At 35.2% G+C, this 20,079-nt stretch overlaps 1 protein-coding gene across 9 annotated transcripts in view; it reads left to right on the plus strand.

Moving 5' to 3' along the window:
* The window catches only part of vps13c (vacuolar protein sorting 13 homolog C), a 59,720-nt gene that overhangs the window by 1,570 nt on the left and 38,071 nt on the right, over window positions 1-20,079 (plus strand). For 3 of the 9 annotated variants that reach the window (XM_058782010.1, XM_058782005.1, XM_058782006.1), the window contains exons 3-21: window positions 4,354-4,397; window positions 4,789-4,831; window positions 5,996-6,091; window positions 7,968-8,069; window positions 9,243-9,305; window positions 9,541-9,609; window positions 9,799-9,908; window positions 13,976-14,035; window positions 14,170-14,229; window positions 14,336-14,416; window positions 16,726-16,783; window positions 17,396-17,523; window positions 17,612-17,718; window positions 17,809-17,980; window positions 18,514-18,576; window positions 18,667-18,802; window positions 18,898-18,992; window positions 19,212-19,354; window positions 19,476-19,668. In XM_058782010.1, the coding sequence (XP_058637993.1) occupies window positions 4,354-4,397; window positions 4,789-4,831; window positions 5,996-6,091; window positions 7,968-8,069; window positions 9,243-9,305; window positions 9,541-9,609; window positions 9,799-9,908; window positions 13,976-14,035; window positions 14,170-14,229; window positions 14,336-14,416; window positions 16,726-16,783; window positions 17,396-17,523; window positions 17,612-17,718; window positions 17,809-17,980; window positions 18,514-18,576; window positions 18,667-18,802; window positions 18,898-18,992; window positions 19,212-19,354; window positions 19,476-19,668 (1,823 nt within the window). Of the gene's footprint in view, window positions 1-2,258; window positions 2,469-4,353; window positions 4,398-4,788; window positions 4,832-5,995; window positions 6,092-6,655; window positions 8,070-9,242; window positions 9,306-9,540; window positions 9,610-9,798; window positions 9,909-13,975; window positions 14,036-14,169; window positions 14,230-14,335; window positions 14,417-16,725; window positions 16,784-17,395; window positions 17,524-17,611; window positions 17,719-17,808; window positions 17,981-18,513; window positions 18,577-18,666; window positions 18,803-18,897; window positions 18,993-19,211; window positions 19,355-19,475; window positions 19,669-20,079 lie in introns of those variants that run through there. The other 6 variants (XM_058782007.1, XM_058782012.1, XM_058782009.1 and 3 more) reach the window with 4 other exon arrangements.

The following is a 20,079-nucleotide window of genomic DNA, read 5'->3' on the forward strand; positions in this document are numbered from 1 at the left end:
AAATTCTATTGAGAACACCTCTCCTGTCCTAAAAACTCCTTTCTATCACCCTCATGAAATATGTGGCTTTCACATTGTATTTTGACAATGTATTGCCATAAGCCTTGTAACCTTGAAAGCATTTCTGATGATATTCATCATTGTCACAAAATGTACTTTGATTTTCAGACCAATAGCTTTTTCCTGTAAGTGCCTAAATGCTGCTCTCTATGGATTAAAGCATGGTATTACAGCATGGTCAGGGTTTTTGTTTGTTTTATTTTGATGTTACCATGGGTTCAAGATGTAGCTCCTACATGCTGTTATTCTACACCATTATATGGGCATAAAGTCTAAAATGATGACTAGGTGGAGAACAGACGTCTATGGCCCCATACACCATAGTATGATAATGACTTAATTTTGTATGATTATGATTTAGGTGTAGTAGAAATGATGAACAAACCAAAACAAATATATAATTATATAAATATATAATATATAACCAATATAATTTTCAATAAATTATATTCCATTCCATCCTAATGGAACTGCGGCACTGTTTTGTAGGAAATGAGCTCATCAGGCGACTTTACCTACCTGTATTTAACTTTGTTTAAAATATCTGTCCAAAATTTACCCAAATGAATGTCCAAACCTGTTGAAACTAGTCAGACATTTATTTTATTGACATATGTATTTTACAACCAAAACTTAAAATAAGTTTCCATGAAAATGTTCAAACTAAACTGGTTTAGTTTAGTATTTGTGACCCTGGACCACAAAACCAGTCTTAAGTCGCTGGGGTATATTTGTAGCAATAGCCAAAAATACATTGTATGGGTCAAAATTATAGATTTTTATTTTATGCCAAAAATCATTAGTATATCAAGTAAAGATGAAATTCCATGAAGATATTTTGTAAATTTACTACTGTAAATATATCAAAATTTCGTTTTTGACTGGTAATATGCATTGCTAAGCATTCCTTTGGACAACTTTAAAGGCGATTTTCTCAATATTTTGATTTTTTTGCACCCTCAGATTCCAGAGGGTGCACAAATATTGTCCAATCCTAACAGACCATACATCAATGGAATGCTTATTTATTCAGCTCAATTTAGAAAAATTTACACTTAAGACTGGTTTTGTGGTACAGGGTCACATTTTTCAAAGTTGGCATTAAAAGTTCCTAAAGCCATTCACCCGTAGATGGGGCTGTTGCTCTCATCTTTGCCTTGAATAATTAAACACCAGCTGTCATTTCCATAATAATGAATTTAGTGGTGGGGAGAATAGGGTGGATTTGTTATTTGTCATTTAAAACCCCACCCAGATTATTTTGTTTATACTATACATGTGGCTAAAAATAACATCAACACACAAACAAAGCAAAACAGTGGAGAAGAACAGAACACACACAGAAACATTACATATAGCCTAAGCATGAGAAAGTTTTTTCATCATCAAATAGATTTATTTCATGCACTGTTTGCAGCATCCCGCATATTACATTTTTTTTTCCTAACAATAGGAATAGTCATTCATTTGATGATTAATTATTTACATCTATTATAACTGTTTGTGGCTAAAATTTATTTTGTCATTGAGCATCAGTGCATGCAATATGGATACTATAAGTCTGGAAGTCTGTCTACAGACAACAGCAGCTTATATTTTTCAGTATCTGATTACAGGCTTGAGGTTCTAGACAACATGTTTGGGTTTAAAACATTCAGCAAAAAGACAAAAAGCCACGTGTTCAAACATCACAAGATCAACTTGCAACCAGATTCCCTGGTGACCACGTGGACCAATCTTTCTGAAGAGCTTGGAAACTTGTCCCTGAAGGAAAACCACAACGAGGAGACAAAAGAGAGAGTGTGATGGAAATGCATTTGCAGTGACGGTCAGGCCCATCCAACAAATTAACTGTGTCAATGTCAAAGTATTTCCTATTGATTCAACATGTATCAGCAAATGAAAATTGTTAATGATTAATACATAGCTTTTTCCAGAGAATATATTTACGTTTTGATAGGCTATTATTGTATAATGTGGTTATCCTAAAGCGACAAATTAAAGTAAACAGTAATTTTATATCTTGCACATAAATAAATAAATTAATCTTCTCAAGGCGTTTCTCATTTGGTAAACAAATGACCATCAGCCACCTCAGTACACTTTCACTTTGCGATCCATGTTCTTGTATTAACTAGCCAACCTGTTTATAATACAGTAATCGCAGCAGCGACCCCTGATCCAGACAGTATGAGTGGATCACCGAGCGAGTCGATCTCGCTGTATACGCCTGTCATCCAGGGAGGGAAGTAACCTTATCATTTTAGCGCGTTATCTGCGACAGGATCGCTGTCGTTCTCGACTCACCATGGTGTTCGAGTCTTTAGTCAGTGATCTGTTGAACAGGTTCATAGGAGATTATGTGGAAAACCTGGATAAGTCGCAGCTCAAGATTGGCATATGGGGAGGTAACGTTAAACGTTTATTCGTCAAAACCGTCCGTCTAACGTACATTAGTGCAAAGAAACGCTCGTTTTCTGCTCTGGATTGTTGCCTGTTGCAAAACGTTCTTTATCGATATGCAGTGCAAGCTAGATGTAAATTTACTGCAGTGTCTGTTAATGTCTCGTGCTGGACTGGTTTCTGTTCTGTAAGACTGGCAGTCTGTCAAGTTGCTTGCCCCAAGGAGTCGTTCAGAGGCGACGAAAACACCCATTATTATTTTTACTCTTTACTTTCATTATTTTTAGGGTTTCCAGGATTTCAGTCATCATCATTACATTTCCGTTTACATAAATATTACATGAGACAGTTGTCTTCTAGATAAGACCGAAAATGGTTCTCAACAATTAGCTGAGCCGATGAATGGACTGTCAGTATTGCAAACACTGCTGTTTGTTCTGTTTTGTTGAATTTGCGCAAGTAAAGCTCAAGGTGAAGTGGACCACACCTTCATAGATAATAATAATGATAAGTTTAATCATGTCACTAATTAAAGTGCTGCACTTACTCTTTGTGTCATACATTCAAAATGTCTTGGAAAAGTTAAATTCCACATATGTTTGAAAAAACCTGGGGCACTATATTACTACAGGTTTATCTTGATGGTCCCTATGACACATATCCCCCTATTACTCCTATCATCATTAATGACTTAAAGTATGTAAACTGTTTTACATTGTGTAAACTGTTTACATTACAAAATTATTGGTCATACACAAACACTGATGGGAACATGACCCTTTTATTCTCTTTGTGGTCAATGTATTTTTTAATGTTTGCAGGTTCATATGCAAATATGTGTGTTCACTCAGATAATGTTAGTGTATAAGTAAGGCTTTGAAAGGAGTCATTTATCAAATTACTGTCATTCTGTTGTGTCGTTATGGTTATACAGGATGTGTCAAGGAACAGCTCCAACTAGATTCTTTCAGATAAATTCCAAGGATAGTTTGAAGCCACATTCATTAAGAATCATGAGAAACATATGATGGCATGAAAACAAAAATTTACCTCATCTGTTTTCTAAATGTATGTCATATATCCTACTGTGACCAAGTCATCATTTTATGTTTCATATGACTTTTTTTTTATCAAAATGTCATAACATGCCATTGTCAGTGGATCTTCCGGTGAAAATGGGAGGCTTTTCTCTAGTAATGTATGCAGGACTGCTTAAACCCCGCCTCTGCAAGCGCACATTCATCTGCCCCATTTTTAAAGTCCACATCTCAAAATTCAACCGACAGCCGATGCATTGAACCAAGTCCCTGCCCTTCAATTTTTTTTTTTTTGATAATCTGTTACACTTGGATTTACGCCATAATATAGATCTGTCACCACTTTCATTTCATTGCAAAAATGGTCATCTGTTGTTTAAAATGATAGAAAGAGAGGAGCGTTGTGTTTTTTGTATATTGAACAGTCAGCTTTTATAGGTGTGACAGAATCCATAGGGGTTTAGACAATCCTTGGCCAGATCAGCATGGGTGCCCTGTTATTCTGTCAGCATGCAGTTTGATATGGTGACATCTTTATCCCAACATTAGATAGGCTGCTCTGGTTGGCATTTATTTATTTTCTGTGATGCCAGTCCAATTATCGTCAGTGTCAAAAGTGGCCAGTCATATCAGGATGCAATTGTTTATGCATTTCATAGTAGCATTTCTTATCTGTGATGCTTTCAAAGTTTCAGATGTTTATATGGATGCCTTTGAGAGAGAGAGAGAGAGAGAGAGAGAGAGTGAGAGAGATAACAATACAATCTGCAATCTGCATTATACATTATGTAGCATGGATGAGATAAAATGTACAATACAGTCATTTTCATTTTTTTTTTTTTTTTTTTTTTAGGAAATGTGGTGTTGGAAAATCTGAGAGTGAAAGAAAATGCTTTGGTAAGTATGTTTTGGAAAATATGAAGTTTAATGACGTCTTATCTATTATTTTAATATAGATTTGTAACATGATGATTAACATGATGCCATGCCGCAAAATGTAGAATATAGTAAAAAACTAAAAGTCACAAAATGCACACTAAAAGAACCATATTTATCTTGATAAGAGTGAGTGCGTGTCTGTGTATGTAGCACTGTGGTTAGTGGTAGACACTAAAGCATGTGCTGAATCAAGAGTGCGCTGAAACAATGAGATTTGCTGATATTACCATAACTAAATTGTAATAAATAGAAGTTTACTATGTATATGTGCACAAAATGGGAATTCTAATATTGAATTCTTGAAATCTGCATTTCAAACCCATTTTACCAATTTATTCTTATTCTTTAGAGCGAGTTTAATGTCCCTTTCAAAGTGAAGGCTGGTCAGATTGGTGAGTATCCAAATTTCACTTGATCAGGAAAGTTATACTGCAGGAAGCTGTAGCATGAAAAATTGTGAAATGTGTTGTTTTCTAATAATCTAGCTTGTGTGTTGATAACTTGTAACCAAGGAGACTGAAGTAGAAAAACGTTTCAGTGTTCAGTTTGATGAATTGCACTTCCTGTTTTGTGCTGCTCTGGAGAGATTATGCTGACTGATTGAACTTTGCAGTAACAGTCAAATAAAAGTGGTTTTATTTCGCTGCTGATGTTTGTTTGGAGAGATCACACTCCAAATTTAATAAAGACAGCTGAGCTGTAGTAAAGCTTGTTGTAATATGAATTTGAAAACAGTAAATTGAAGTTTGTTGTCTATTTTGACAGTTCCCAATTTTTCCTCAACAGATTTGAGGTTGAGTTTAAGTACTTTTTCAACAAATACTTCTATTCATGAATAATCACAAAAGAGCTGGAGGTTAAAAATACCATAAGATTAAGTAGGGTGTGGAAGCAATATGACACTGTTATGAAACTTTTTAGGCCCTCCTGGACTAGTTAAAATTACTTTGTAAGAATAATCCATTTCAGTAATGTTGTATAAAAGTTGTACTGTTTCAGTAATTCAGCAAACATCACAGCACAGATGTTTTGCCAATAAATGGGAGCTTGTTGAAATCAGTTCATGTTATCACATGATCAAGTCAGATGACTTAAAACATCTGCTGGACAGTGTGCCAAGATGTCAAGCAGTAAAACGTAATTGGTTAACAAGGACGGCATGCTATAGTCTGAATAGCTCTGTGAAATTCCTTCCATATTTTCTACATTTTACAAAATCTTCATTTAAAAATGATCTGCTTGATTAAATGTGCATGATCAAAAGATATTTAGCCACAATTTACCCAATAAACCTTGATCTGTAATGCAACAAATTCCATTTTTTACATTTTATTTCACTGTTTTCACTCTTCAACAAAACTACTTTTCCAACAAGTCTGGCTCGGAATCTGCCTAGTCACCATGTTTGTATTGTACTTTACTAATGTGTATCTTACTTGTAACTGAGACACATGAAATAGCATAATGCTAATAATTTCAGAGGATCTACATTCGTGTAATTAAAGTGCTTTTATCTTTCATATAGTCACACTGAATTGAAAATGTCTGCTTTTAAGGTAAACTGACTCTGAAGATCCCTTGGAAGAACCTGTACAATGAGGCAGTGGTGGCTACATTAGATGGATTACACCTTCTGGTGGTTCCAGGTGCAAGTGAGTGCTTATAGTTTTTTTGATTTACTTATTATGTTCCCTTAATGCAACATGTTTCTTTATGTGGAAGTTGTTTTTATATCTAGCTTGAAGCACCATGCTATTTATTTCATGGCACTTTACTGCAGTAATTTGTCTGCAAATGCTTTCATTTATTGTTATAACATCTCCTCTTAGAAATTAATTGCATGATTTATTTCTAAGCTAGATGGATTCCTGCCTCTTAACTGAGGGGTGTGTAGTGTCTTGCATTATACAACGTTTCATTAAACAAAGAAAATTTAATTATTGGTCACAAAATATTGTATACTTATAATACATAATATACGATTTTGATCATTTGTAATAAAAAAATGCTTTTATTAATTACTGTAATAAAAAGCAGTCAGTGACACTTGCATCATTATTATCTTAGACCCATTTTAAAGCTATGTGAGGATGTTATTTTTTGCCAAGTATAGCAGCAACTACAAATATATCGAATAACTAAATTTCTTTGATACAGTATATATTTTCAGTATCACTTGGGCTGCTTCAACTAACATTGTCTTTTACATGTTGCAGCTGAGTCTAAGTTATTTTCCTCACCATACAATGGTAAGCCAGGTGTAGAAGGTGGGTAGCAGGGTGGTGGCTTGGGACCCAGACCGTTAAGCTGCTCTTGTGTGTATCTGAATCTTTGATTATTATGGCAAACTTTATATGTACCTTTGGTTACAATGTTTAATCATATAAATACAAATGTTTATTTTGGAGAGCCGTTGATAGCATGTTTTGACAGTGTATCAATCAAGAGTTTTGAGAGTGTATGTTCAAATTTGGTATTGATCTTGGTAACTTTTTTTTCTTTTCTTTTTGGGATCTGCTTTATCTTGTAGACCGATCAATTCTGTATAATGCATGTTCTGTAAGTAAAATGCAGTAAAATGATTTTTCATTTAAGCATGAAAGTCTGCTACTTTCTGTCTGTCCCTTGCAATGAAGACAGTCAACTTCTACCTGCCAATCAAAAGTTGTTGCTGTTTTGAGATATACACAAGCCTTTATCTTTCAACGCTGCTGAAAGATGGGTTGCCTCAGAATCATTTATGCCCAGTGTAGTGCAATGTCCTGTAAATTCACTATTATTATCCGTAACACTATAAATAGGTGCATAATCTTGAAATATTTCTATTCTGACATAACAGGAGTCTTCATACTTTCTCATATTTTCATTCTTTAATATTATTATGTCTCTTGTTGTTGTATTTATATGTGTGCACTCAAAGCTTCAAACTCATTCTGTGTGCTAGCACACTTGCCAATAATGCTCTTTCTGATTTTGTTGAATAGACTGTATATCTAATGGATTGAATTGCCTCAGGAACTCCAAAGACCCTTTTGGACTCTATAGACCAAAAATAACAAGTGGCAATTTCTTTATATGCCATTGTTTGTTTGATCTTCATAACTGTCTCTTTTATTACTCTGGTGAAGAGAGATAAACAGTGGCAGCATATACAATAGCAGGCATTAAGGGTTTTGTTTCTCACATGGATTGGTCTGAACCGGTCTTTCTGATAGAGCTGCACTAGTGGATTGCAAATCAGAGGACAAAGACACAATGAAAATCTTAAGTCTGCTTGAATGAGCAGCATTAGACTGTAGCTACGGTACTTATAAGCCACAGTGCAAAGCGTGGGAGATGGTCATTGTAAATTACTTTTCTGTTATTAAATGGTTGACTGAGCTCCCACTGCTTGGTTCTCCACTGTGCATTTATGCGTATGACAAACACAATGTTAGGTGGCAGTAGTGACTTCTGAGGTGTTAATGGTATAAATGGTATCTTTGATGTTTGTTTACCTCTAACTGCTTGTGTATTGTGTGTTTAAAGCAATTAAGTATGATCCAGTTAAAGAAGAGCGTTACCAGCAGGAGGCCAAACAAAAGGAGCTTCAGCGCATTGAGGAAACCCTGCAGCTGGTTGCACGCAGAGGTGAGGAACCCCTTGTCTGTTTGTATGCGAAGGACGTAATACTTTCTTGACCTAGTACATAGTCAACTTTGCATTAAAATTTGCCAGTTCTCTTTTATGCTCTCAGTACAATTCATATGCAGTTATTGAAATTATAACTATTAATGGGTGTTCATCATTTAATTTAATCCCATCCAATCATACCATAATCAGTCTGTTTCAACTTCAAATTCATCACATTCATCATTCATTCCTCCATTTATTTGAGTTTGCACATTAAATCTGCATTGTATCAGTTTATTGCCGATGTTGTTTTTGCCTGTTTTAAGATTTAGATCATCTTCTAGCACTATCTTAAAAGGATAGCAATATAATATGGCAAACATTTAAAGCATTAAGAGAACTTTCTCTTTAACAGGGCATATGAAGTGAGTTGCTGTTTGCATGTAACTTTATTAAAGCACTGTGGGGAAAAAACAAAAAAACAAAGAAACCTTGTTTCAGACCACATAAACTTCCTTGTAGTTTTTCAGGGACTTTCTAACCAGCATCCCAGAAGTCCCTTCATCTTCCTAATTGAAACTGTGTTTTTTCTATTACGGTACTATTCAAAAGTTTGGGGTCTTTTTTTTTTTCATTGGAAAGAAAGGAATACTTTTATTCAGCAAGAATACATTAAATTGATCTAAAGTGACAGTAAAGACATTTGTAATGTTACCAAAAAAAAAAGTTTTTTTTTTTAAATAAATGCTTTCAATTCATTGAATAATTCATAATTTCATAATAAATCATTATTTCTTAAATCCCAAATCAGCATATTAGCGTGATATCTGAAGGATGATGTGACACTTAAGACTGGAGTAATGCCTTCAGCTTTGCCATCAGGAATGAATTACATTTTTAAATATATTAAACTAGAAAACAGTTGTTCTAAATTGCAATGCTGTTTTTGCTATTTTTTTTTAAATAGATTTATTATATCCCTCATTTATCTGTTAATGGTCTCAGTATGAAAATCATTTCAGAACATCAGTTTAAATATTAGTACCTCCCTACATTAATTCCTATATTCGTTCATGTATCAACCTCATCCATCCATCCACACACCAAACCATCCGTCCATCCATCCATCCATTCAGATCTCTATCCCTAACAGCTGTGTGTTTGCTTTATGCTGCATCTGATGGACGGCAGGCTCTCAGGCTGGAGAGTTTGTGTTTAATCTGGAGAGTTATGTGTATAAGAATCCGCCACTGGGTATGTACAAACCCATTCCTATAGCAGGCTAGTCACACGCCCATCTCAAAGACACTTTATTTGAAAGTGTGCATTGAGGGTGTATATGTGTAGACTTTTTTTTTTCTTCCCCACTACTTGGTGTGCTTTGGTGCAGTTCTATGTTTGTTTAATCCAAGTGCGTGTGTTTATTGCTGCACTAGTTCTTTTCTACCTCACCAACTTTTCTCTCTCTCCCAATGCTGCGCTCGGTAAGAAAAGGGACGTAAGCTTAAAAAGCGTAAAAAACCCTTTAGGAGATCTAAAAAGTATGAACATAAAGCAGGTGGGTGGCCCAGGTGACTGTGAACGACTGTGATCGTGGCAAATATGAGCAAATAATTTCAATAGTTTTATTCTGTTTGTTGGACTAAATATGTTTGCATACGTATTAGGTTGTATAAGGCATTAGAATGACAAATCGGATGGAGTTATGATAAACCCTTTGTGTTTACTAAATTATTTTTAATTTCAGATAAGACCCAGGAAGAAAAGAAGGACACGTTTACTGAGAAACTGGCTACACAAGTTATCAAAAACCTCCAGGTCAAAATCACCAGCATTCACATCAGATATGAGGATGATGTAAGTGTTGACTCTCCATACAGTTCAGCTCTTGAGTTATGTGTATTTTTCAACCTGCGTGTTGCATATTAGTGATGCACGGTTCTATCCGCCGGTCGGGTAATAAAAATTGCATTCTGATTATTTGCGGGTGGATAAGATAAATCATTAATGATGCAAATATTAACTACATTTTCTAAAATATGAACATGTTTTAAATAGGCAACAGAAATTTAATAAACTGTAAATTAACTTAGTTATTCAACAACATTATTTAGTCAAGAGCAGTGAAGGATTTTCTCTGTCTTTTGTTGTTTGATTAACATTAATGACAGACGGCACAGCTAGGCTGCTGTCACAAGACCTATTTCATGGATCCAATAGCCTACTGATACACATGCGTTTTCTTTCGCAACTGTTTACATTAACTTAAGACAAAACCGACAGTGCTCATGAGGATACTCGCCAGGAAGACCATTTTGACGTCATTTTGTGTGTATTTGGCCACTTGCGCGCGCTTTGGATGTGACTGTGAGCGCACAGAAAAGTGCATCTGGAGAGCGTGAGTAACGAAAGGCTTGAAAAGACTTTTGTGACGATGCAACAATGACTGATTAAGCCCCTCCCCTCGAACGCAGACTAGCCAATGGCAGTCGAGTATCAGTTGCGCGGGGAGCAGAACTTGGACATCTTTAGGTTTCAGCACCATAGAGAGACATTGGAAGATCCGAAGCTCGCATTGGTTTTATGGGGTTTATGCTTCAAAAATGGAAAAACGATGTGCCTGGGGTACTTGTAACACTGATTCCAGGTATCCTGAGAGGATGGGCAATATCATTTATTTTATTACATTTCCTGAATTCAAACAAAACAGAGCAAAATGTCCCTAAGTATTCACCCCAATACAAATGAAGACAAAAACGTTCATTTTCTGGTTGTCATACACTCATTAAGTTACAATTTGCATCTGCTCAAGCAGAACGTTAATGTTATCTTGTGCTTTAGCAATCTCTGGCTAAAACTAGCTAACGTTAAAGTTAAGTTACAAACCTAAATAGTGGACTGTTCTCACGTCTTGTACAGTGTAGGTCAAAAACACATAAACGAAGGTCTACATTTCAGTGCCTCTCCATGTTAAACTGTTTAATGCTACCTTCTATCGGAATTATTGTAAATACGAGTTTCCTAATCGGAAATTGAACGTGAACGGCCTATGGCAAGCCGTTTTAACATTTAATCTATATGCCGCACTATATCTAATTTAATGTTACTGGTACTTATTTTTTAAATACTAGTATATTTTCCATTAAGTACTAGTACTCATTCATTAACTACTAGTGCTTATTCTTTAGGTACTAGTGTCTTTTGTATAGTTACTAATACTTATTCATTAGATACTACTAGTACTTAATCAGTAGATACTAGAACGTTTTTTATTAGGTATTAGTACTTATTCAGTAGATACTAATACTTATTGATTAAATACTAGTACTTAATTATTAGATACTAGTACTTATTTAATAGATACTAGTATTTATTCATTAGATACTAGTACTTATTTCAATAGTGACTAGTAACTATTATATTGTTACTAGTAACACATTTTCAATTTTTGCCTTTTGACTTCTATGGGGTTCCGTCATTGAGATATCCACTATTTAGTTTTGACTAGTAAGTATTCCACTAGTGACTAGTACCTCATTTTTATGTACTAGTAGTTATTCATTAGGTACTAGTACGTATTTTTTAGATACTAGTACTCATTCATTAGATACTAGTACCTATTAAATAGATACTAGTAAACATTTATTAGACACTAGTACTTATTCGAAATGTTACTAGTAAGATTTTTTATTTCACTAGTAATTTTTTTTTAATTGAACTCTACTGTAGCCATTTGGACTAGTCATAACATAAGACGAGTAAAAAAGCAGATCTGACTAGTAAGATAAGAATTGTTACTAGTAGTAATTACAAAAGATACTAGTGTCTAATAAATAAGTACTATTACCTAATGAATAACTATAGGTACTAGTATCTAATGAATAAGTACCAGTATCTAAAAAAATAAGTACTAGTATCTAATGAATGCTTACTAGTAATATTTAAATAGATACTAGTCACTATCACAATAATTACAAGTCAGAAATTAAAAGATGATATCAAAACCAGAACAACTACCACTACCTGTTCATTTGGAGATATCTTCAACCTCATAAAGAACTAGTAAGAATGTATTTGGAGATATCTTAATTCAAACAAATCATTACATAAGCATAAGTACCTCTCAACCGTCCAATCAGAGTCCACATGGCAATACAATATGCTGAATTAATTTGATTGTTAAGTAGGGCTAACTGGCTTTGTGTGTTAGCCTACCTTGCTAATTGGTTACCATAAAAACACAAAGAAAAGATTACAAACCTGTTGTCCAACAAAAGTATATTGACATGTTTTTACTCCAAATTTACATTATAACATCAGTCGAGCATTTGAAATAAGTTCCTTTTGTGATCTGACATGGCAGAAATCATGCAACTTTATATTATTCTATACAGTGATTGTTTATTTTCTTCATGTTTCATCAGTAAAACGTCTATCTGTATGTTATGCAGCTACTAGGCCAGTGGTTCCCAACCTTTTTTTCATGGGACCCCCCTACGTACACACATGGCAATCTGAGCCCCCATTTTATTTCTTGTACAGATCTACACAATTCACCTGAATGACCTATTTCAAGGTGAAAACGGCAAATTTGCCGAAAGGTGAAAGTTTGCACCCCTGTAGAAATGCGCATTTGACATTGAGTTGACATTAGTAGTTTGAGTTAGAATGCAGATGTACATTTATGTTCATTATCAAAATCAGTAACATCTATAATACATTGCAACAACCTCCTTTTTAAATTTTTTATCCTGTTTGAGTTTTATTAAAATTAACCATTGTTCTTCCATAGTAGCATACATTTACATCATGATAACCAGAGTTAAAACCACACATATGGCACCTCAATACTGTGGTAAAAATCCAACTATATGGTTTCTAGGTAGCCTATTTATATGTAAAACAGTAGTCTAAATACATTTATTATAAATGCACAAATGCTAGCCTATAGCTTAATCACAAATATAGTGTAATTACATTCCATTACTCCTTTAATACATTTAATACATGTCTACATTAATATAATAAATTTGATATAAATACCACACATTTCTGCCACAATACCATGGTGCAGTTAGTGTTACTACAGTAAATCCCTGGTAAACGATGGCGATTTGTAGATTGAAAAGCCTTCTGACTATATCGTTGCACACAGTGTTTTTCTGCTCTTTGTCAGCGCTGTTTTATCTGGATTTAAACTAGTTCATATCAGTTGACTGATATCGACTGATACTAGTTTATACCAGTCATTTGTGTTCTTCGCTGAATTCAAGCGCTTCTCACTGGATCTCACTCAAGCTGAAAAATAATAATGTGCATTTAATCAGATATAACTGCAGTACAAGATTATGAGATGCATTATGTGTGCTTGGCTAAATGCTTGGCTAAAGAGATGTGTCTTCAATCTAGATTTAAACAGAGAGAGTGTGTCTGAACCCCGAACGTTATCAAGAAGGCTATTCCATAGTTTGGGAGCCAAATGTGAAAAAGCTGTACCTCCTTTAGTGGACTTTGCTATCCTAGGTACTACCAAAAGTCCAGAGTTTTGTGACCTTAGGGAGCAAAATTCAGGAGCTGATTAAACATAATTCTGTTGTACAGAGAATTGTGAAACATAACTTTTCCAAAACCTTCTGGGTTTATTTATTTTTCCAAAACTTTCCAGGCCTGGAAATTGCTGGTTTAAAATTCCATGACTTTTCCAGATTTTTCATGACCGTATGAACCCTGAATGTGACAATCGTGTGCGGGTCAGGTGCGGTTATCTAAATCAGACAAAAATATAGGTGCGGGCGGTTGGTGGGTGGATAATTTATTTGAAGCTGCGGATTCGGGTGACATTTTAGCTCATCCGTGCATCGCTATTGCATATTAATGAAGATCTGTGTAATTAGATATGTTTTCATTTTCAATCTGTGCTTTAGGTGTCAGATCCTCAAAGACCTCTTGCTATGGGCATGACTCTTTCAGAACTCAGTCTACAGGTGCTCTTTCAAAACACATTCATATAAATGTCACAGAATGAAGATCACTTGCAATTACGATTTATATGAAATGAGCAGTTCTTATTTGCATGCTCTGGTCTTTCAGTACATCCTCAGTTTTTTCTCTCTTATAGACAGCAGATGAGAACTGGAAGCCTTGCATTCTGAATGAAGCAGCCAAGATCATCTACAAGGTAAACCACCAGAGAATATGTCTTATTTTCCATAATAATAACAAGATCTCATAGTACAGCTGTGGTTGTGTGTCTAACCTGTGTCTGTATGTATCCTCTACATAAGCTGGGCCGCCTGGAGTGTTTTTGTGCCTATTGGAACGTGAACAGCCCAATATTCTACAAAGGCTCATGGGAGGAAATAGTGGTAATGTGCCTTTTTTTTTTCTCTAACAGCCGAGCTCTAAAGTGTTGTTTAATTGAGATTTTCATAGTATTGAAGACTACTATGTTGTCCTCAGGCATTGTAAATGGTGCACCATAGTAAAAAGTTTAAAAACTGATCTGTCATCATTTACTCACCCTCATGTTGTTTCAAACCAATAAGACTTTTGTTCATCTTCGACACAAATGAAGCGATTTTTAATGATAGATTTCTGTGCCTCTGAGGTCCATTACACCAAAAATAGGATGCTTCATAAAGACGTTGTAAAAGTAATCTATAGGGATAAAGTGGTTTAATCCATGCCTTCTGAAGAGACACAATCGTTTTATATGATTTGATAAGATTTAATTTAGGCTTTTATTCACATATAAACATTCAGTAACGCATATATATATCAATGTACATAAAGAGCACATCAAATTGGTCACCCACACCTGCTTGATGCACAATAATCAATGAGGTTTGCTCTTGCAAGTCAGGCAAGTATGATTGAGCTTCCATTTACCATATTTGATGTGCTCAATGAATGGGTGCTGATCAGTGTTTATATGTGAAACAAAAATATCCCAGTTTTCATTAAAATATTTGAATATGAATGAAAATCTGGAGCAACATGAGGGTGAGTAATTGATGACAGAAATATCATTTTTGGATGAACTCACCCTTTCATTTAGAAGAAACGCAAGAAGGAAGTATAAATTGCATTTTTTATCCTGTTATGCCCCGAAGATGCAAGGAAACTACCCACCTGCTTCTATTTGTGTGTGAACATGTACAGAAAAAGTGTGGGAAGATCTGAAGGTGCTTACAGAAATCAGTACAAAATGTTCTTTAGTCAGTGAAGGTGTATTTTAAAAAGCTTGCATTTAAATGGGTTAGCAGCTACATTGCAATTACTGTAGTTACTAGAAAGAAATGCATGATAAAACGTATTAAAATTTGATAATAAGTGTTGATAAGACACACGATAAAAGTTCATGTGTATTTAATATTTTATAGCTTGATCACTATTCATTTTTGATCGTATCAGGAAATGATATAGTTTATTGTAAACAGCTATACTGAAAATCTTTGATCTTGTTGATGTAAACTCGGCCGCTGAAAGCTGTAACGGTTGATCTGTCAGTCTGAGGACTCTTAAACTGGAGGCATCTGGGTAAACATTTGACTTATCTCTCATCAAGGCTTGTGTCTACCAAGTACAGCAGTAATGGTCAATTTTGCTTAGCTCCTAGCACTTTTTTTATCTTTTAATCTCTCTCTGTATATCTGTTAATCTTTCTTAGTCTTTCAAAGAAGCAAAAGAACTTGCTCTCAGTGGTTTTTGCACTCAGCTCAACACGGACTACCTCAACCAGATAACAGACATAACTAACTCTGTTCTGCACGTGCTCTTTATCTACTGTATCTGTCCAGGCCTGAATGTGCTGCCAAACCACTATCAAAACCCCTACTTTATTAAATAAACATCCAAACTGTGATCTGGTCCATCTTCTATATCTTAAACGAGCCTGCTTTGAGGATAAATAAATATATAAATAGGTGTATTTATGGTTGAGCAATGTGCAGCTCAAAATGGGCTTCAATACCTTGCAGACTGTATCTAGTAAGCCAAATGGTGTATAGCACTGTGACTGTGGTTTCTGATGCACATCCCTGTGTGTTTGACAGTGTGGTCTGTATAATCTGTGTGGGGGATTTTATTCTTACTAGTCAAGAGGATATACTCACTTTTTTAAGAGGCCTAAGTACATACTAAATTAATATTGTGCTGCAAAGATTAGAAAGCTGTCCACCTCATTGTGTGCAGATGGCTTTTTCAGTTACATAAAAATAAGATTTTTTTGGCCCCTACAACATGCATATCTCCATGTTGTGTGTGTAGTGGAGTCCAGAGGTCTGATACCTTTTTATTTGATCCTGGAAATAGATTCAGCAAATTTCTTTGTTTTATTCATCAGATTACTTTTGTAGCAAATTTGTGATAAGCACAATATCTATTTGAAGATTTGGATTATTCTCCAGTCATGCTAGATTACATGATCATCACATTTTACACAAACCTTGGAGTTGATGTAGCTCTAGTGTTGCTGTGATTAAAACAAATGGGAACATGCTTAATAGTGAGAAATTAAAATTTAGAAGTAAAGTTTTCAGTTCAACTTTTTTTGCAATGAAAATGAAGGAAATTAAATAGAAAAGAAAACTTTAGGAAAAATAGATAGGAAAGACTTTTCCACCTCATAAAATATTGAAAAATATGTTCAAAATCACTTTTTTTGTGTTTGCAGGCCAAGCTGAAAGTGGGAATCAGCACAAAAAATGAGGAACTGCAAGGCTATCAGTACAGTATGTATTTTCTTATCCACAGAAAGATCATGGCTGTATTTGTTTTTATCTGGCCCGGAGCTATTTATGATAGTTTTGTTAGTATGTTTTGGTGTCGTGCTCAGCTGAAGAGGCAATAAAAGTATAGAAAGAATAGACATGACGACAAAAAAAGAACAACACTGATGTTGAAAGCCTTAAATTGTAAATGGTAAAAAAGTAATGCATCATTTTTTGGCTGTTGCAAACCCTATTGTTTCATACTTTTGTTGGGTGTGTGTGTGTGTGTGTGTGTTACCTGCCACAGCTTCATTTTCAAGTGCTATTTAAACAGGCTATGTGATCTCAAACGGTACACATGACACGCCTCCTTATAGCACACAAACTCCAGTAATCACGGTGTACTATTTCTACTACAGCCCCATATTTACATGTACTTGTTAAACCACAAATGTCAGTAAGAGTCCCAATACAGTTACATTTAACATGCATATGAATGCACTGAGCTTTTGTCAGTGAGATATAATGAAATGATTTTGAAGGTTAAAGGATTTATGACCAAATTTATGACCAGGGTTAGCATTATAAATCATGGCACCCGTCACGATGAACTGATTTTTTTTCTTTATACAGTTTTCAAACCCATATTTGCTTCTGCAAGGATGTGCATCAACCCTAATGCTGAAGTTGAGCTAAAATCACCCAAAGCAAACCTGCACCTTGAGGTTCAGAACATCGCAATTGAGATGACCAAGCCACAGGTATAACAATATGGCCACCATCATGTGTCTTAAGCATAAACTACCATTCAAAAGTTCGGGGTTAGTAAGTTTTTTTGGGTGTTTCTAGTATATGTCTATGGTGGATCTGTTGGAGTCTATAGACTGCATGGTAAAGAATGGTCCCTACAGAAAGTTTAGGCCTGATGTTCCAGTCCACAGAAACGCCAGGCAATGGTAAGTGCAGTATGTGTTCATATGATAATGTTTCATATGGCTGATTGATTGGAGCTTGGTGTTTCTAACATGGCCCCTTTGATTGGTCAGGTGGAAATACAGCATCAGCGGTATACTGGAAGTGCATATCAGGCACATTAACCGGATGTGGGACTGGAACAACATCAAGAAGCACAGGCACGCACTTAAGGCTTACAAAGCTGTATACAAAATCAAACTCACACAGGGTAAAGTCCGAGAAGACACAGAGAAACAGATCCAGGTATGAACTATAGATGAATAGTTTATCCAGATAACATCAATGCATTTAAATACATTGGGCTATCAGGTTTTGCACAACTTTGCTCATCAAAGAAACAAAATGCTAAGAAAGTCTGAGTTCCAGTTCATGTTTCAGCCTTTCAGTTTGTTGAAGGGATAGTTCACCCAAAAATGAAATTTCCTCTCATAAATGACTTGTTTCAAACCCATTCGTTTCAAGATCTTCATTCATCTTCGAAACCCAAATTAAGATATTTTTGATGAAATCCGAGAGCTTTCTGACCCTCCATAGACAGCAACGCAACTGACTCATTCAGCGCTAGAAAGGTAGTAAGGATATGAGGATGAGTAATTAATGACAGAATTTTCATTTTTGGGTGAACTATCCCTTTAAATTGTTATGCTGAAATAATTTATAATGATTTTTCAAAATGTATAACATATACTATTTTAAAATGAATTATTAGGTTTTCTTAAATATGTTTTACTATTTGTTTTACATTTATTAATTGTGGTTTTTCTTTTTTTTTTCAGGAGCTGGAGAAAGTTCTGGATGTGTTCAACATTGTATTGGCCAGACAGCAGGTTCAGATGGAGGTATGTCTACATGTATCAAAAGAAACCATACTGTACTGGTATTTTTATATTTTTCATCCGGTCTAGTAAGTTGACTTTGTCTCTCCACAGGTGGTTCGGTCAGGACAGAAGCTGGTTGCTAAAAAGGCTGCCACTCAGAAACAAAGTGGAGGAGGCTTCTTCAGCAGCTTTTTTGGCAAGAAAGAAGGGAAGAAGAAAGAGGAAGAGGAAGATAAAGAGCCTGAGAGTGAGTGTTAATTGCTAAAATAATTGCTAAGCTATGAATAAATGCAAATTTTTAATGCACATCCATGTTTATGTACATGTACTCTATTTGTACAGGTATTGATTCCATCATGACTCCTGAAGAGAAAACGAAACTCTACACGGCCATTGGCTACAGCGGGAGCTCTCATAACCTTGCCTTACCAAAACACGTGAGTGGAAAATACTCTGTACTACTACCTTGTAAAGTCACGGTCGCATTACTGTTGTTCTGTGAAATTAATGGCCGAAATTAATTAGCAAAATTTTGCTAATGTGACCGCACCTTAACAAAACATGTTTCACATTGACAAAAACGTGTCAAATACTGCATATCCTGCTTATCCTGGACATATACTCACATGTTTATGTATATTTGTTCTTATGTGCAGTATGTAGCTGTGATTGTCAATTTTAAACTGTTGAGCACCTCAGTAACATTCAGAGAGGAGCCTGGCGTTCCAGAGATCCTCAAAGTGCAAATGATTGACCTCAGTACATCCATCTCACAGAGACCAGGAGCACAGGCCATCAGGTATGTACAGTATTACACATACTTACAAGGAAACCCTTAGCACTGGCCAACAAATATATAAATATATAGAGCCATATGTAAAGTATAGGCTTCAGTTGTGGAAAATGTGTGTGTTGTGTAGGGTGGAGGCTAAGCTGGAGCACTGGTACGTGACTGGTCTTCAACAGCAGGGGGAGGTGCCGTCTCTCATAGCGTCAGTCGGAGACTCTGACTCCTCTCTGCTCAGCGTGCTCTTTGAGCTCAATCCAGAGGACAGCACCGCTGACCAGCTCCTCAGAGTCCACTCACAACCTGTAGAGATCATCTATGACGCTGTAAGAGACACACGAACACACTGTAGTTACGCCTTGATTTCAGAGAGAGCCATTGGAGTTTTTGATTAAGTGGATTTTAAGTGCAGCTTTTTTACATTCATTCATTCATTTTATTATTATTATTTTTATTTTTTTATTTAGTTGCACAGTTATTGTAGGTTTGATTGCATAAAATTCTTGACAGAAATTGTCTGCAATTGGTCAGTCTAATCAAGTTGCATCTTCTGCAGATAACTTCAAACTGACAATTCATATAATAATATAATTATATCATATAATATATCATTATATACAAAATATATAAGAATCTATCTTCCTATCGTATGTATTCATATCTAAAAAAAATATATAGATAGATAGATAGTACTTAATTTTATGAAATAATATTTATATATTGAAAAATTATTGAAG

The sequence above is a fragment of the Onychostoma macrolepis genome, chromosome 07 (genome assembly GCF_012432095.1).
Source record: "Onychostoma macrolepis isolate SWU-2019 chromosome 07, ASM1243209v1, whole genome shotgun sequence".
Taxonomy (NCBI): Eukaryota; Metazoa; Chordata; class Actinopteri; order Cypriniformes; family Cyprinidae; genus Onychostoma; species Onychostoma macrolepis.